The sequence below is a fragment of the Microtus oregoni genome, unplaced genomic scaffold (assembly GCF_018167655.1).
Source record: "Microtus oregoni isolate MIOR12 unplaced genomic scaffold, Mior012 000028F_ref0000031, whole genome shotgun sequence".
Classification (NCBI taxonomy): domain Eukaryota; kingdom Metazoa; phylum Chordata; class Mammalia; order Rodentia; family Cricetidae; genus Microtus; species Microtus oregoni.
The window spans coordinates 26,604,358-26,617,776 of record NW_024543087.1 but is presented as its reverse complement, the minus strand read 5'-3'; the positions used below and the strand labels follow the sequence as shown (position 1 = coordinate 26,617,776).

Below are 13,419 nucleotides of genomic sequence, written 5' to 3'. Positions count from 1 at the left end.
CACAAAGCCACACCTCTTAACAGTGCCATTTCCTTCACGGGCTGTTTTCTTTCAAACCACCACATTCTACTTCTTGGCCTCCAAAGGCTTGTAGCCATATCATAATGCAAAATGTGTAATTCAGTCCAACTTCAAAAGTTGCCATAATCTACAATAGTTTTAAACTTATTTAAAAGTCTAAAGTTCAAAGTCTCTTCTGAGTTTCATGTACTCTCTTAACTACAATCCCCCATAAAAATCAAAGTAAAGAGTGTGATCTGTTCCTAAGGTTCAGTTTTGATTTCCCTTGTGAACTATGGAGAATGACTTTTACCTGCGTTACTACGTGGGTCACAAAGGCAAGTTCGGTCATGAGTTCCTGGAGTTTGAATTCCGACCTGATGGAAAACTGCGATATGCCAACAATAGCAATTACAAGAATGATGTCATGATCAGAAAGGAGGCTTATGTACATAAAAGTGTGATGGAGGAATTGAAGAGAATCATTGATGACAGTGAGATCACCAAGGAAGACGATGCTCTGTGGCCCCCTCCTGACCGAGTAGGCCGGCGGGAGCTTGAAATTGTCATTGGCGATGAACACATTTCTTTTACAACATCAAAAATTGGTTTCCTTATTGATGTCAACCAGTCTAAGGATCCAGAAGGCTTACGAGTGTTTTATTATCTTGTCCAGGACCTGAAGTGTTTAGTCTTCAGCTGTTGAAATACGGAGCGGCGGGCTGTGTCCCGCCACCTGGCTAGCTTTACCCAAAATAATTACACGGAAACTGTATTCTTTTAAACACTGCCTGACCCATTAGTTTCAGTTTCTTATTGGCTAGCTTTTACATATGGATCTAACCCATTTCTATTAATCTGTGTAGCCCACGAGCTGGCTTACCAGGAATGATCTTAACCTGTGTCTGTCTGGAGTGGGAGAACCATGGCGACTCCCTGACTCAGCTTCTTTCTCCCAGCATTCCGTTCTGTTTACTCCGCCTACCTAAGGGTTGGCCTATCAAATGGGTCTAGGCAGTTTCTTTATTAATAAGAAATTACTCCCACATCATTCAGCCTTATTGGATTACATTTCAGGATTAAACCAACCTAGATTGGATATTGTGGACCTGAGGGGGTGGGAATTTTTAGTTACCGTAATTAGGAATTTTTTCTGTATATTGGGGCAATTTTTATAAACAATAAATGATGGTCTTTAATAAATGTGATAACATCTACTTTTTGTTACTTTAAAAAAAATCAAAGTAAAAAAATCAGATCGCATACTTCCAAATGTTATGCCTCAGGATATATATTACCATTACAAAACATAGGGAAGGCAGCCTAGTGAGGAGATACTGGACCAAAGCAAGATTGAAAACCAACTGGGTAAACTCCAAGCTTTGCATCTCCAAGTCTGATGTCAAGACACTCTTCAGATCTCCAACTCCTTTCTGCATTTTTGACTGTGACTTGCTTCTTTATCTTGGACTCATTCCATTCCCTGTTAACATCTCTCCTCACAGGTATCCCATGGCTCTGACATCTCCAACATCTTGGTATCTCCAAGGCATTGCTGGCTTCCCCTTTACAGCTTCACACAATGGTCTCTCTGGACCTCCATGCAGGAACATTCCTGCCAGACACCTGGCCTCAGTGGTTTTTCTTATTCACAGAGAAAGATTCCATAACTCCTTTTTTTCTATCCCTGACTTTGAAGTCAGAACCAGGTGGCTGAAGCTGCCAAGTTCTGCTGCTTGCTGTGCCTGGAACATGACCCTCTTGTTCAATTACATCTTCACCAGCTTTCAGTTTTTGACAGAAGCCTCATTGTAACATCCTTTGCCTCAGAAACCTCTTGAGTCTGCCCCACTACAGTTTAAATGACCCTCAGTACCATGCCTTCCATGTTCCTACGAGTGTGGCCCACTAAGCAGAGCTAAAAGCATCCCACTGTTTTCCTAACCCAAAGTGCCAAAGTCCAAATTTCTTTCAACAAAAATATAGTCAGGCATATCACAGCAATACCCCAGTCCCTGGGACCAACTTCTGTCTTCGAGTTTCTATTACTATGAAAAGACTTCATGGCCATGGCAACTCTTGTAAAGGAAAATATTTAATTGGAGTGGTTTATAGTTTCAGAGGTTTAGTCCATTTTCATCATAGCAGAAAACATAGTGGCGTACAGGTAGGCATGATGCTGGAGAAGGAATTGAGAGTTCTGCATCTTGGTCTGTAGGCAACAGGTAGTAACCTGTCTCATGGTGTAGCTTGAACAAAGATGACCTCAAAGCCCACTCCACAGTGACATACTCTCTCCAACAATGCCAGACCCACTCCAACAAAACCATACCTCCTAATAGTGCCACTTCCTTTGGGGGGGGTGTCCTCTTTTTCCAAACCACCACACTTGGGAATAATGGCTGGGCATCTGTGTGTAACTTAAACATTACAGAAAGAGAATCAAGCATGGTGGTTTGTGTAGGGAGACAGAAGGGAGAACAGCATCACCTCTGCAGCAGATGAGAGCTTGCCGTGTGGGACTAATTGTGGAAAACAGCTCTGCAAGGAGGCAGCATGTTCAATGACAAATGAATGGGGTCCATATTACAGGCAAGTAGACTTTCCTGCTCTTCTCCACTTGGCTTCCCGATGTGGGGCAGAATAAGCCCCAGGGTGTGGTAGACTCAAAGGCTTGTTTAACTCAAAGTAACTCCCAGCTTTGTTTTGCCACTATTTTTTTTTTCAATGATAAAAGATGAAACATTGAGCTCATTCAACACGCCAGAGTCTACCGAAGAAGGAGTGGTCAGGTGGTCTAGTTCTTGCCAATCGCTTAGGTAGAATTCTTATTTCCAACTAAAAAGGGGCCCAAGAGGTGGCTCAGAAGGTAAAGGAGCTTGCCACCAAGTCTGATGACCTAAATTCAGCATCCAGGACCCATATTGTAGCAGGGGAAAACAGACTCCAACAGGTATGTCGTAACATGTGTGAGCCCCTAGCACCCTACAGAATAATACTGCAATAAAAAAAATTCAAATTAAAGTCAAATCACTTTGTCCTTGAATTTTTCTCTCTTCCTCCCTGGAGGTGTAACAGTCATTCTCTGATGACATATCATTATATAGGATCAAGATCTAAGACTCTGGATCTTTGAGGACACGCTTCAGTGACTTCCTGCCCTGTCCTGCCTAATTTGGTGTCTTGCTACGGAAGACAAATAAACTCTTATTTGGATAAGCTCCTGTTAGTTGGGTTTTCTGTTGTTTATAGTGGAAACTGTCCTGTAAGGCTGTAGGGACAAGGCCTCAAGGTGGCAGGTCCTGTACTGCTTAATGACAGGGGCTTGCAGTTACTCAAGTGATTAATTGGAAAAAATGAAAGGAACGGACTCATGTGGTAACCTCAGCTGGTGATGTGGATCATGTAGTTTTAGGCATTATCTCATCCTCTCCCAAAATAGCATCATGACAGGCTGGGCGCAGGTGCCATCAACCTTGATACCCTTGGAGGCTAAAGCCCAGAGACACTCAATGAGGGATTTTCTAATTATATAAGCAGCGCATGAACTGGAACGGCCATAATCATGGCAAAGGCAATCTCCTGATGGTGGCACGGAATGCTTTGTGTTGCAAGCACTTGGGTGACAGCTGCTTGAGTAGCTGCGTTTGGTAGACTATCCATCTCCAATTGGAAACAAGTAGATATCTGTACAGTTCCCATGGTGACGGGCCTTGGTAAAGTCACAAGGCTCTTCTTTGGGATATAGGGAATGTCCACTGGCTTTGAAAATTCATTTCTTTTAGGAGGAGAACTCCCACTTTTGGCTTCTAGTGCACCCTGCCTGTAAGAACTCTTTTTAAAAATTCACTGGAGAACCACTATTATGTGTCCACTATATAAATGAGCCTTTCTAGTAACCCCTCTTTCTTTGCTTTGCCCTTTGTGGGAGACCCTTGTTTCTTGGAAGTAAAAGTGGTCCACGTCTACCCCTTCTAAATGATGGCTCGAGAGTTTGCTTTTTTTTTTTTAATCTGAAGACTTTACATCATGTCTTCCACTATTAGTCCATATCTAACAACTACTACGTCAAGGGCTGTCCCTTGCCCTCTGCCGCCCCCCCCCCCCCAACATATGTATCATCTTCAGGTTTCATGGCAGGAACAGTTATCCACTGAGCGGCCCAAGGGAATTCTTACTGTTTCTCTATTTGGCCCACATTTGATGAGCTTTCCTGGGTGATGAGCTTCAACCACGTGTTTCCCTCCAGCGGAAGAGAACTGGAGAGGGTCACAGTGATCTCAGGCTGTTAGAAGCTGAGTCTTTCCAAACAGCTCAGTACTGTGTGCTGAGCCCTTGAGCCCTGCTCATCTGTGCTGGAACTTTCCTCTCTGTTTTCCTCCCCAGGTGCCTGGTGATGGTTTGGTGACTGGTTGCTAGGATTCTACCCCATAGAACCCCCCTGGGGGATACAATTCTTCTGCAGCACCACTTCCACCCACTCCCTTCTTGGGGCTGGACATTATCTTTCTGCCCTTTGAAAAAGAAAACCTGTAGTCTATTACAAGATCAGATGTGGAAATGACCTTGGGGGAAAACACAGTCCCAGGAAAGTATTTTTTAAAGCCCGAGAACATTCCTCTAAGAGAGAGTACAGTCTAGGGTTACAGAGAAGGCATGGCAAGACCAAATAACGGTTTACCTCAAGGCAACTAGGAGCTGGAAGGGACACAGAAAGGGGACATGTATTTTACACCCCAAGGATCTACCTCCAGTGATCTACTTTCTTCAGCTAAACTAAGCTCCAAAAGTTTCCAGAACTTCCATAAAATATACCACAAATTAGGGACCTGGGATTTACCACCTGATGTTGTGGGAGATGTTTCATATTCAAATCATAACACTCTACCTCTGAGCACCAAAGACTCATGGCCACACTGCAAAATGCATCCAGTCTATCTCAGACAGCCCCCCAAGTTTAGTTGAGTCTTTTTTGAGGCTCAAAGCAAACTCTTAGCTGTGAACCCATATATATATTATATTTATATATTTTTATTTATATATATTTACATATATATTCAAGATACAGTAGCATGCAGTAAATATGACTATTCCCCAAATAAAGAATAGGGAGAGAAAAGGAAGGAACAAGATTGAAAACCAGGAGGAAAAGCATTAAGTTTTGTAGCTTCACGTGTGATATTGGGAGCACACAGTGGGATGTAAGCTCCAAGGAGGACTGGGAGTGCTCATCCTGGTAGCCTTGTCCACTGCTGCCCATATGCCCTCTCTGTTGGGGGCAGATACTGGGTGCCCCTGGCCTTCTTCAACAGGTTTCTATGCTCCTAGTGTCTCTAATATTCTGAATTCACCACTTAAGCTTGGAGTCCCCCTCATAGCTTGACTTCTTACACTCTCTTACCTACCTAGGGATCAGGCTGAAAGTTTATATTGTTTTTTAATGGAAGATCCTGGCTGGAGATGTATCTTGGCAGTAGAGTACCTGTCCAGTACATACAAGGGACCGGGTTTGAGTCCTGAAAATTAAAGAAATAAAACTTTAGAAAATGAGATAAATAAAAAGGATATTGGCTCTTAACCTCTATCTGTCTCCCAGTCTGCTTGCCCCACTCCCTCAGAATCTACAGAGGCTGCACAAAGGCACCGTCTCCATTCTGCACCCCTTTTCCACTGCTGTGTTCCTCACCCGAATGCTGTGCCTACATCTGCTAAGAACTGTTCTTAGCAAGCTCCCCTGTGTCTTCCATGTGGATGCACACAGTGTTGTTACTCTTCTGTTTTGATTCTTTAAGATAATTAAAAATTGTTTATATGTGTGTGTGTATGCTGGCATGCATATATGTGTGCGTGCACCACGGAGAAAGTGTGGAGAGAGGTCAGAGGTCAGTTTAGCATTGTTGATTCTCTCCTTTTATTAAATGCAGCTGTGATCAAGCAAAGACTGTTAGGCTTGGCAGCAAGTGCTCCTCCTGTGGAGCCTTCTCACGAGCCCTTTTCTTCGTGGTTTTCACTTGGCAATGTCGCCCCTGAGCTGCTATTGGCTCCTATGTGAATTGTTGTCTCCCAGCCCCTCTCCTTTGTCACCTTCAGGCCTTTGGGCAGCTTCCCAGTGAATGTTGGCATTTATCGTAGCAGATTTTAAATTAATTAATTAATTAATTATATATCAAAACCACAGTTTCCCTTTCCTCTTCTCCTCCCGGTCCCTCCCTGCCACCTCTCCTCTACCTCCCCGCCCCCAATCCACTCCTCCTCTGTTTCTATTCAAAAAAGGGCAAGCCTCTCATGGATAGCTACAAAACATGGCTTATTAAGTTGTAGTAAGACTAAGCACACTCCACATCCCCATGTATTAAGCCTGGGCAAGGCAACCTAGTATGAGGAATAGGGTTCCAAAAACCAGTAAAGGAGTCAGGGAGACAGGAAGCTGTCTAGAGAACATGACACTCACATTCCCAAGAGGTGGGGTGGGTGGTTTTTGGTCATTCAGTGTGATATGGATAGTTGTCATTGTTTAGGGAGAGTGGTTACAATCTGTTATTAGTAATGGCCAGGAAAAAAATGAACAAAGGAGATTAGATTTAGGGATCTCATTCTGAAAAGAGAAAAGGGGGACATAGAAATGCTAGGATAAAAAGGTAGATTATCGAATCTGCTTTTAAACTACAAAAGCAACTACTAGTCTTAAATATTTTACACTGGTATAGATTTTTTGTATATTGATACAAATTTAAAATTATTTTTGTTAGATCATATTGAATATAGGCTTCTACTCTTATTTAAGGTATTGTACCTATACAGCTCATTTAACAAAGTAATGTACATTTCTAGTTCTCAAAAGTTATTATTACAAGCTAGGATAATAAATGCATGTCATATATAACAATCAAACTTATAGTCATGTTAGGTTTTCAAGGTCAATCAGAGACATATTTTAAATAGATAGGTGGTCTTCAAATACTTTAGAGACCTACAGAATATGAAATTTTGATGTTTTAATAAAATAAGTCTTTTCATGACAGCGGGACACAGCTGCTCCTGGCAGTACTAATATATTTCAAAAAAGGATAATGGGAATTGAAGGACCTCCATATGGAGTTTGCTTTCACAAACTAGCCATTTAGGCAAGAAACTGCCCTTGCCTTGACTGCTGACAGTATGTTACGAACAGGATAAGCAGTGCACAAAGGAATAAGACTGCTGAACTTTGACTAGACAAGGTGGGACAGTCCTCCAAAACTCCTGCTTCACAGAAAAGTCTGTCAGATATTCTCCTGTGGGTTGAAGATGGATGCCCCAACATTACAGAAGAAACTTGGGTGACTTTTCAAGCAAACAGATGTCTCTGTCATTTCTATAGTTTTGGAAGTTGCTTTCTTTGCACTTCCTGTTTACTCAAGTAATATATTAATCCTCTTGGGTCTCTGATGGGGATTGAAGCCTAGGTAGTTATAGTTTTACAGTTTTCATTGTTACCAAATTCAGAAAAGAAAAGTACATAAGAGACGTAAAGTTTATTAGGCTGAGAAACATAAAAGCTTAAGTTGTTTGTTTAAAAAGATATTTTAAGGTCTAAAAGATATTTTTAGGATGGGAATACAAGTTATGACAAAAGTGGTTTCGGTATAAGATGGATAAATAATGGAGTATTTTCTCTAAATTTTCCAAATGCAAATGGACTAGACATTGTAAATGTAATTCTTACCTGATAATTGTTTTTGTTGTATATAGTTTTACTGGGTTACAGTTAGAACCTTTCTTTTTTATTTATACAAAAGGGGGCATTCCCCGAGTGACGCCTAATGTTTCACTATGGGTGTCTGTGTCTGATTCCATCAGTTGCTGGATGAAGCCTCTCTGATGACTGTTGGGCTAGGTTCCAGTCCATCTCATAGCAGTTTTAAATGTTATTCTTCCATCTCTCCACTGTCACCATAGGTTATTTCATGGATGCTCTCTTCTTTCAATGTTGGCTTTATTTTTTGTGTTATTTATTTATTTATTTATTTCTGTTTTGTTTTTGCAGAACTGGGGGTGGAGCCTAGGACTTTGAGCACACGAGGCGGGTGCTCAGACACCGGGCTCCATCATTAGCTCTCTTCCAATTGTTTCATTTTGACAGTCTCACTAGGCTATGGCCTTGAACCCATTCTTTAGCTCAGGCTGGCCTTGAATTTGCACTCTTTCTGCCATACTCTTCTGAGTAGCTGGGATTATAGACACATACTGCCAGGCCTGGTTGTATTTGGTGTCATTTAAATTTCTACCTAAGAACTCCAGATGTAACTCTCTGTATCCTTCTCAGTTATCCACAGCGGCTATCAGCAGCTCCGCCATGTTCAAACTGCTTAACCCTAATCTTCCCTCTCCCTGGAAGTAACCTCACTATCTAGCTACCTGCCCAGTTCACTTCACAGGACTCTGAGGCTTAAAGACAGGTGAGTGACTTTGTAATGCTTGAGAGCAAATCGTCAGTTCCCTGCTGAGTTGGTCCTGCTTGTACCCATACTCAGATCTTTACTCTCTCCTTGTCTCAGTTGTGAGTCATCTGGATTGCTCTTATTCCATTTCAGACCCTCTGCAAGCCTAGTCTTGTCCCTGAGCCTAGGGCAGTCTTGTCTTCACTCTCCCTGGCTCCTTCCTCTGCGAATGTTCTCTAAAAACCACACCTGAATAGCTGCCCAATATTCTTTGCCACTTCGCCCCTTTGGTTTCCATCATGGCACTTGTTTATCCTGTGTGTTGTCTGCCTTCTCGCTAGGGTGTATGTGTTTGTTCACCGGGGGACAGCAACTGTAATACATACTTGTTGAATCAATAATAATGGCCGAGGGCCAACCTGAAAGGTCTACCCTCAGTCCCAGTTGGCTGTGTCCTTCCTGACACTGGCTGTGATGGCTGTTACTTTTGGTTGCCTAGCACCTGCTCCTGTCTTGTTTTCTGGAAACACAGAACACATCCACATGACAGGGGATGAAGCTGCTGGCCAGGCTGACTTCTTTGTGGTCATGACTGGAGTTGTTGCTCACTTTGGCCAACCTGATTGTGTCTCCAAGTCCCATGGACTGGCCTTGGTAAAAGACATTCTTTCCTCAGTAGGCATGAGGCTAAAAGGATTAAGAGCTCAGAGCCACTAAGGCAGACTGGCTGAGAGAACAAAGAGTCAGAGATGCCAGGCAGAGAGAGATGGTGATGGTTGCAGAGCCCTTGGGTTCAGGTACTCCCAAGCCCCATTTCTCTTGCCTTTCCTGGTTTTGTCTGGATCTATTCCCCCTTTAGGGATTAGTTTTCTTCACTTATGGACAGACTAAGTGGTGTACCGGAGTAAATTGCTAATTCTCTCAGGGTCTCAGCTTTTTCTTCTGTTAAATCAGATTGATGTTGTTTAGCCTTCTCGGCTTAAAAAGCTTCTGCAAGGTGGCTTAGTGTTTTTTGCTGTGAAAAGACGCCATGGCCACAGCAACTCTTATAAGGAAAACAGTTAATTGGGTCTGGCTTATAGTTCAGAAGTTAGTCCATTGTCATCATGGGAGGGAGGGAGAGCATGGTGGCAGGCAGCAGGAAGAGGAAGAGAGCCACAGGGCATGGTGTGAGCCCTTGAAACCTCAAAGCCCATTCCTGGTGATGCGTTTCCCCCAATAAGGCCACACCTCCTGATAGTTCCACTCCCTGTGAGCTTATGGGGGGCCAATTTCATTCACACCACCACACAAAGGCTTAGAGAAAGTACTCGTAGTAGCACTTTGTTTTTCTTTTTTGAGACAGTCTTGGCGTATAACCTAGGTTGGCCCCCCCACTAGCGGTTTTCCTGCCTCAGCCTCCTATGTGCTGGGATTACAGGTGTGCCCACACCCAGTCTGGAACTTCCTTGAAATGCCTATTGTGATCCCGAGAACTTGGCTCTCTGTATCCTCAGTCACAGGAACTCACAGTTGGCCCTCACTCTTCCCTAGAGAGGATTTTTTTGAACTCTGCATGAGCAGCCAAGCTATGTAATTTAAGAGACTGTTATTTCGGGTCTGAAGGCCACAGTCCCCGCCATGGCCAACTTGCTGAGCATGCTCAAATGCTGAAATGGCCACGCTCCATTCACTCATTACCCCTGACATTTTCTGTCCTTGACACACAATCTCACAGAAAATGTGAAAAGAGTTGAGCGAGCCTTTCTTGGATGAGTGTCAAAATCTTTTATTTTCATTATATTTTCTTTGCGCTGTTGGGAGACTTTCTTCTTCATTAGCGGTGTCACACGGAGAGCTTGCTTGCTGCAGGCTTTGATCTAAATCTGTTTAAAGTGAAAGCAGCTGCTTTTGCTGAGCAGCCTCCCTCCCAGGTCCCCCGAGAATACAATTGATTCACGAAATGCAAACAGTGTGACCAGGACCCAGTTAGTGGAGGAGCCCTGTCCACTTCCATAAATAGGGGGCTATAGAAAGTCTGGCTTCTCACGTTCTTTCCAAACTGCCTTCTCCTTCTCTGGCTGCCCCTCCCATGCATTTGAAACACCCAGGGTCTGAAATGCACGCATGAACTTGAGTTTCCCCCTTGTCGTTACACGCACTGAGGTCATCGCTGATATCACATCTTTTTACTATGTCCACTCCAGGTTCAGTGGGTTAAAAAAAGCCTGGTGCCTCCCGGTAACTGGTGTTTGCTGTGCTCTGGTTACCTTCTGAGCTCAGCAGCCCTGGTACCTTAGTCACCTGCAAAGGGACAGTCATCCCTCACATCACCAGATCCTCATTCATCCCCAACACTCATCCCTCAGGCCCCCTTTTTGCTAGACCCCAGGCTCTCACTTTCACATCCATCTTGACTCTTCTTTAACTTATTTTACAGATCCAGGCAATTCTCTATGCTGGTGCTTTGTTAGTTACTTCATGCAATCCAATTACCAAGGACTCTTTGTCAGGTCCTGCGTAGACACCAGGGAGGCAGAAAATAAAGCTAGTGCCTGGACCACTGAGGCAGAACAGTTACTCCCCTACCTCAAGGATAGATAAATGCCTCTTAAATTGCCCTTTTGTGCTTTTTACTTCTCTGGAAAAAAATCCAGGCAGAGTTTATATTGTCTATTTCTATTGAATGAAACCCAATGATAGTCAAGAGTTTTCTGATACAATGTTCGGCTGCAAGCACCTGAAATATGGTCGGCATGAACTGAGATAAGCTGTAACTGTGCACGCAGGATTTAAGAGACTGAACACAAAAGAAAAAAAAAAGAATATCTCACTGTGTTTTTAACAATTACTTGTTAAAATTCTTAGACTTATAATATGTTGAAAGTATGATATCAACTTGCATGAAAAAGTAAAATAGTTTGGCTCCATTGGGTTGTGATTAAAACTGTTAAAATGAATGACTTTTGCTTGGTACATAGGGTTCTCTCGAGGAGAGTCAATAGGGTAGCTGGAGATGGGGCCGGGGCTAACTTGGAGTGGCTCACAGGTGTTGGAGACTGAGAAGGCCCACGCTGTTCTTCCATTGTGCTGGAGAGCCAGAGAAGCCAGCTGGAGGCCAAAGGCCTGGGAACATGCAGGGCAACAGTGTAAGTCCCAGAGTTCTGGGAACCTGGGGCTCTTATAGGAAAAGGCAGAGAATTCTCCCTACCTTCATCTCTTTGATCTAAGTAGCCCCCAGTGGCTTGGATGATGTCTACCACATTGGTGAGGAGGGTCTGATGGTCCAGATGCTGCTGTCTTCTGGAAACATCCTCACAGACACCACTAGAAAGAGCGACTATCTGGGGAATCCCTAACCTGGTCAAGCTGACATATGAAACTTGCCAACACATGGCTGTTAGGAAACCAGGGATCACACTCGAGGGTTGCATTTTGTTTCTGTTGCAGCGGAGATTTTAGACCATGGGCTTTCCTATGGCCTTACTCTTAAGGACTTAAAATACATTGTAATGTTCTACCCTCCCCGCAAGTTCTGGTTTCCTGCTTCTTGTAAAGAAATGAAAAAAATGTACAGACTTCTAGGTGAGCCCTGACCTTCAGGAGATTCTCTCCCTGAACTCAGATCTGCCATCACAGTCTCCCTCAGTTGATGTGAGAGGTGATGAATGCTGTGAATATGTTTTATTGCCATTGGTTAATAAAGAAGCTGCTTTTGACCAATGACTTAACAGAATCTAGCCAGGCTGGAAGAGCTATATAGAGAGAGTAGGCAGAGTCAGTGAGAAGCTATATAGCTGCCCGCCACAGGAGACAGTTGCCTCCTCTGGAGCCCACTAGAACCTTGCTGGTAAGCCATAACCATGTGGTGATACACAGATTAATAGAAATTGGTTTATTTAAGATATTAGAGTTAGCCAGAAATATGCTTAAGCTATTGGCCAAACAGTATTGTAAATAATATAGTTTCTGTGTGATTATTTTGAGTTAGGGCGGCTGGGAAATGAACCAGCGGCCTCTGCCAACACTCAGTCTTTTCTTTCCAGGAAGTTTCTGTCAACTTTTAAGCACATTATTTTTTTTGGAAGGGGGTTGAAAGTTATATTTCACTCCTTGTTTCACTGAAAATGGAGCTTGTGTATCCCCCCTCGCTTTCCCCTTTTCTTTTCCTGTAATTTTATGGAGAAAATGAAGATATGAAGTGATCTATGTAGTCATGTTTATACCAGAAGCCCTTCAGTTAATCCTAATTTTGTTTATCCATGTTCTTTCCTGATGTGAAGAACTAAAGACTGAAACTGGAGGGTGCTGGGAGAGTGTTTCCTACTCAGCAGTGAAGGGAATGACAAACCAGACAGCAGGGGCCTCCCCTCAGCCTTGGCAACTCAGAGCATCCCCGTGAGTTGTTTGGTTGGCTCGGTGCCAGACTACACGTGCTAAAGCTTTGCATCTGGGTCACTTTGAAATGAAATTCACATGCACGACAACACCTTTCCTGCTCTCTACGACCTTTCAAAACCCAACTGTAAATTATCAGAGACTAGTGATTCCTATGACTGTATTATATGAAAATGTGGTTATTCCATTACAAGAGGGGGATGCTTGGGCCACACCGACCACTTTGTTTTTCTCATCTTGTAAGCAGATGTTTGTTAGGTGCCCTTCTCTTAGAGGTTCCTGTACTTGCCTATTATGGCTCTTTGTGGAATTTGGTAGAGGCTTAGAATTCAGAAAACGATTACTCGGGTTATATATAAAGAGAAAATAAAGGACATCAGCACACGGGTCTTGTAATATCAGCCTTTTCTGGTGGAGAATCTTGCTTTCTGGATCCCAGCAACACCCAGACTAAGAAAAGATACTGAATTTCCAATCTGTCAGAAGTTCCCTTCATACATGCTTAATTATCTTACTATAATTGTGCCACTGTGACAGTGACTTCAAACACACTACCGTAAAATCTCATGGTCTAGAGATATCATGCAAAGTCTAACAAGAGCCTTGCCACAGCCTTCTGTTG

The 13,419-nt window shown here is 43.2% G+C and overlaps 1 protein-coding gene across 1 annotated transcript; it reads left to right on the top strand.

The window, feature by feature from the left end:
- Nucleotides 1-295: 295 nt before the first annotated feature.
- On the top strand, nucleotides 296-1,093 carry LOC121464552 (protein mago nashi homolog). The gene is made up of 2 exons (XM_041677583.1): nucleotides 296-692; nucleotides 1,050-1,093. The coding sequence occupies exons 1-2, from the start codon at nucleotides 296-298 to the stop codon at nucleotides 1,091-1,093; spliced, it is 441 nt and encodes a 146-aa protein (XP_041533517.1).
- Nucleotides 1,094-13,419: the final 12,326 nt, after the last annotated feature.